General features: G+C 35.6%; 1 protein-coding gene across 7 annotated transcripts in view; it reads left to right on the top strand.

Moving 5' to 3' along the window:
- The window catches only part of Cep152 (centrosomal protein 152), a 90067-nt gene that overhangs the window by 43084 nt on the left and 42699 nt on the right, over nucleotides 1–4284 (top strand). For all 7 annotated transcript variants that reach the window (XM_048793738.1, XM_048793740.1, XM_048793741.1 and 4 more), the window contains one exon: nucleotides 3660–3864. In XM_048793738.1, the coding sequence (XP_048649695.1) occupies nucleotides 3660–3864 (205 nt within the window). The remainder of the gene's footprint in view (nucleotides 1–3659; nucleotides 3865–4284) is intronic.

Consider the following 4284-nt stretch of genomic DNA (forward strand, 5'->3'; position numbering starts at 1 on the left):
TAATGGCTGCCAATCTTACTGGAGTGAGATGGTATCTTAGGGTGGTTTTGATTTGCATTTCTCTGACTGCTAGAGATGGTGAGCATTTTTTCATGTACTTGTTGATTGACTGTATGTCCTCCTCTGAGAAGTGTCTGTTCAGGTCCTTGGCCCATTTGTTGATTGGGTTGTTTGTTATTTTATTGTCTAATTTTTTGAGAATTTCTGCTTTTTTAAAATTAATTTCAGGTATGCTTTCTTATGTTTTCTTTCACAAAACGTAAGATAGAATAGCTTCTTTAAATATATTTATTTTATTTTTTTTAGAGACAGGGTCTCACTGAGTTGCTTAGGGCCCCACTGAGTTGCTGAGACTGTCTTTGAACTTACAATCCTTGCCTCAGCCTCCCAGGCACTGGGATTACCGGCATGTGCCACCATACCTGGCTGCTTTAAAATTTTGAAACTCCTTTGTGATAGTTCTAGCATTTGGATCATATATTGTCTTTTAAAATTGGTTACAATCTTGGTTAGTTGCATACTAAGTAATTTCAGATTGTATTCTAGGCATTGTGAATTTTATGTTGTATAGAAATGCAATGACCAGCGCTGCCAAACTAGCAGGTTCCAATGAGGGATGATAGGAGATTGGAAGAATAAAGACTCAGGTACTCAGATCTCGAAGTACACAGCTGGGATTGGGTAGAGCACTGCTCTCTGATAGAGAAGCAGGTCTAAAGAATTATGCTAATCATAATCTTTATTGTATATGTCTCATTAATTAAAGACTATGTAAGCATTATTCTTTGTATTCATGAAAGTTACCGAGTTAGCAACATCATGCATTTTATTCCTCAGTTACATTCTACAGTTGCAATGTGCAATGTTAGGAGCATTGTGTAGTTCTCAAGAAAATCCATTGTTTAAAGTTACTATTATATAGGCATGTTCAGGAGCTGCAGAGCTGGTGAAACATTGTGGTTGTCTTAGCAAGAGAATTCTTTCATTCCCAGGAGCTGTGTGCCTGAGAGCAAGGTAGAGGCTTATAAGACTCTAGCACAGAGCCTTTCCATAGAGGGCATTACCATAGCAACCGGGCATCCTGCACCTTTGCACAGAAACTTTCCCAGGTACCAAGCATGCCACAACCATGAAGTCATCAGGGACCCCAATCTTAGACACTGGTCTCCCAATCACTGTCATCTCTCTCCACATAGAAACTTATGTGGGTGTTGTAAATCTCAATTGTCCAAGCCTTTGCCACATTAACTCCCTCAGGAGTTAGTCATCATGAAACCTGTGTGTGGCAGTTGTTTTCCAAATTGTTGCTATGTTTGTTTGAGGGTCTGTTCTGTTCAAGTATAATTCAGAGCTTATATTGTGACTTGTGCAAGTTTATATACAGAATTCAGGATTGTTCACTCCAGTTCTCTCCTCAGAAGTCTTCCTGCTCTCTTTACTGATTTTAGCAGTTTGATCTTTATGTGACATATGATGGTTTTCCTCATGTTTCTTCTGCCTGAGATTCATTTAGCTTGTACGTTTTATGGAATTTTAGTTTTCATCAAAGTAAGAAGATTTTGACCATTATTTTTTCAAATATTCTGTCCCCTTTCCCTCTCCTCTTCCGGGACTTCACTTGTACATGTTAGAAGACTTAATATGCTGTATATATTTCTGTTTCACTCTTCTGTTTTTAATTTTGTAGAGTTTTATTGCTGTGTTTTTTTGTTTTTGTTTTTAACTACAGAAAAATCTCTTCAATAGGTTTTCTGCATGTACTTCACAGAGAATACTTAATGATTTCTTTTTTCATTTTTGGATGTAAATTTATTTTATTCTAATGTCCTTTACTATGTATACATGGAAGTTGAATATAAATTAAATTAAGAGTAAGCATGCTTTCTATTCTTATTCAATATAAAAATCACACATAATTTCAAATGACAAATGTTTTATTGAAACCAAATGGCACTTTTTATATTTGTGTGCACTTTTTACTTTGTATTCACTAATCATTTCTTCTTTAGTGTAAAATATACTGTTAATCTCATCTAGTACATTTTTCATTTTAGGTATTGTCACTGTTGTCTTATAAGTCTAATTTGTTTTAATATCCTCTGTTGCTCTCATCATTTTCGTATTTTTCCTTATCTTTCTGGGACATATGGAATACATTTAATTAATTCTGTTGTATGTGTCATTGCTGATCAGTTTCTGTTGACTGTTTTTTTTTTCCTGATTGTATTTCATATTTTCCTTCCTGCTTCTTTGCATGCCTGGTAAATTTTGATTGGATGCTACACATTTTGAGTTTTATGTTTCAGATGCTGGATTTTATTGTATTTTTAAAATACTTTTTTAGTTGTAGATGGACACAATATCTTTATTTATTTTTATGTTGTGCTGAGGACTGAACCCAGTGCCTCACATGTGCAAGGCACACGCTCTACCTCTGAGCCACAGCTCCAGCCCCTATTGTATTTTTTAAATTGCACTTTCTTTGTGACACACTTACTTGGAATTCATTTCATTCTTTCAAGGGTTTGTTTATAGGCTTTGTCAGAGCATGCTTAGAGCACATTTTAATCTGGGGCTAATTTTGACCTTCTGCTAAGGCAATGTGTGATACCCGGTGAAACAGTACAATTTTCCACTATGGCTCAGTGGAATGCAACACATTCCTGCCCCTATTCTTTTGCTATGGTTCTTTCCCTGTCTACACACACTTATACACATAAGTTCTTTTTCTGTGCAACTCCTTTTTTTCCATATATATATTTTATATTTAAAATATTTTGTGTATGTAAAATATATATATTTTATACACACACACACGCATATATAATATATTTCTGTATTATGCAACTCTTTTTTCCCCAATATTTTCTCCCCTCAAATTTTAGCTACTTCTGTTTCCCCAACTCTGAACTCTTTGTCTGTAACTTAATGAAATTACTGGGCTCTGTTTGAGTTTCCTCTCCATCACTATGCCCTGGAGACTTCAGGCAAAAAGTTGGGCAATCATGGGCCTCACTGTGTTTGTTTTCCTATCCTCAGAAATCACTATTCTTGCTGCCTGTTTAATGATTAAAAACCGTGGCTTTATCTATTTGATTGATTTTTTTTTCCGTCTTAAAGAGGAAGCTAGATCTGGTCTTAGTTAATCTATTATGGCAAGGAACAGAATATCTCATCCCAGCCTTTAAGTTTATTGAAACTAAAATTGTGTTGAAATTAGCATGGTTTTTATTTCTGTGCTGTTTCAGGTGCATAGACATCCATTCAGGCTTGTGTTTCAGGAAGTTGAAAGAGATAACAGAAATTATAGGTTAGGGTAGCTAGTGTGTAGTATTGTTTTCCTCCTAATGTCCATGTTGTTTCTCTTGAAACATGTATACAACATGCCATGTATCAAAAACACAAATGGAAGCCATGTCACAGTTCTCATGTCCAGACTCCTTAGAGTGAAGTAGCAGAACTACACTTGCTTGAACTTATTTCTGTACATGGGGACATAGCACAAGTGACATCATTGTGTATGACAAAGTTTAAAATTGTTTGAAATATTAGTGTATAATTGTGTAGGTGACACAACATGGTCAGGGATGCCATTAGTACTTTGAAGGAGGAATCGTGCTTGCTTTGTTATCCAATTTAACCCACAATTTCTGCATTAGCTTAGTGCCACAGGAAGACCTGAGTGAAGAGCTTTCTAAAGATGAGGTCATCCTGAAGTTGAAAGCAGAAGTGCAGCGCCTGCTGGGGAGCAACTCATTGAAGCGTCATCTGGTGGCTCAGTTACAAAAGGACCTCAAGGACTGTCACCAGAAAATTGAAGATCTCCAAGAAGTGAAGAAAGATGACAGGAGCATCGAGATTGAGGTTTGTAGAGCCTAGAAGCTGTTTTGAAAAGATGTAATAAAGAAACTTTCTTGCTTTTTTTTTTGTTGAAAGGAAACCTTTGGCTGACAAGGATCATTTGACTTTAGAAGTAAAGTTTAAAGAGGAAATGCCACTTAAAGGAATGTATTTTCTGCTTACTCTTGTCACCTAGTAAATGAGATGCCAATTAGGTAAAATTTCTTTACCACAAATTTAAGGAAGCATTCTATGTAACAGGGTCTTGCACTTTCTTCAAGGTTAATTTATATAAGTAGTGCTTTAAAAATCTGATTTTTAATTGCTCAGTTGGTAGAGTGCTTGCCCTGCATGCACAAGGCCCTGGGTTTAATCCCTGGCACCACACACACAAAAAAAAAAAAAAAAAAAAAAAAAAAAAAAAAAAAAAAAAAAAAAAAAAAA

This window comes from Marmota marmota, unplaced genomic scaffold (assembly GCF_001458135.2).
Source record: "Marmota marmota marmota unplaced genomic scaffold, marMar, whole genome shotgun sequence".
NCBI lineage: Eukaryota > Metazoa > Chordata > Mammalia > Rodentia > Sciuridae > Marmota > Marmota marmota.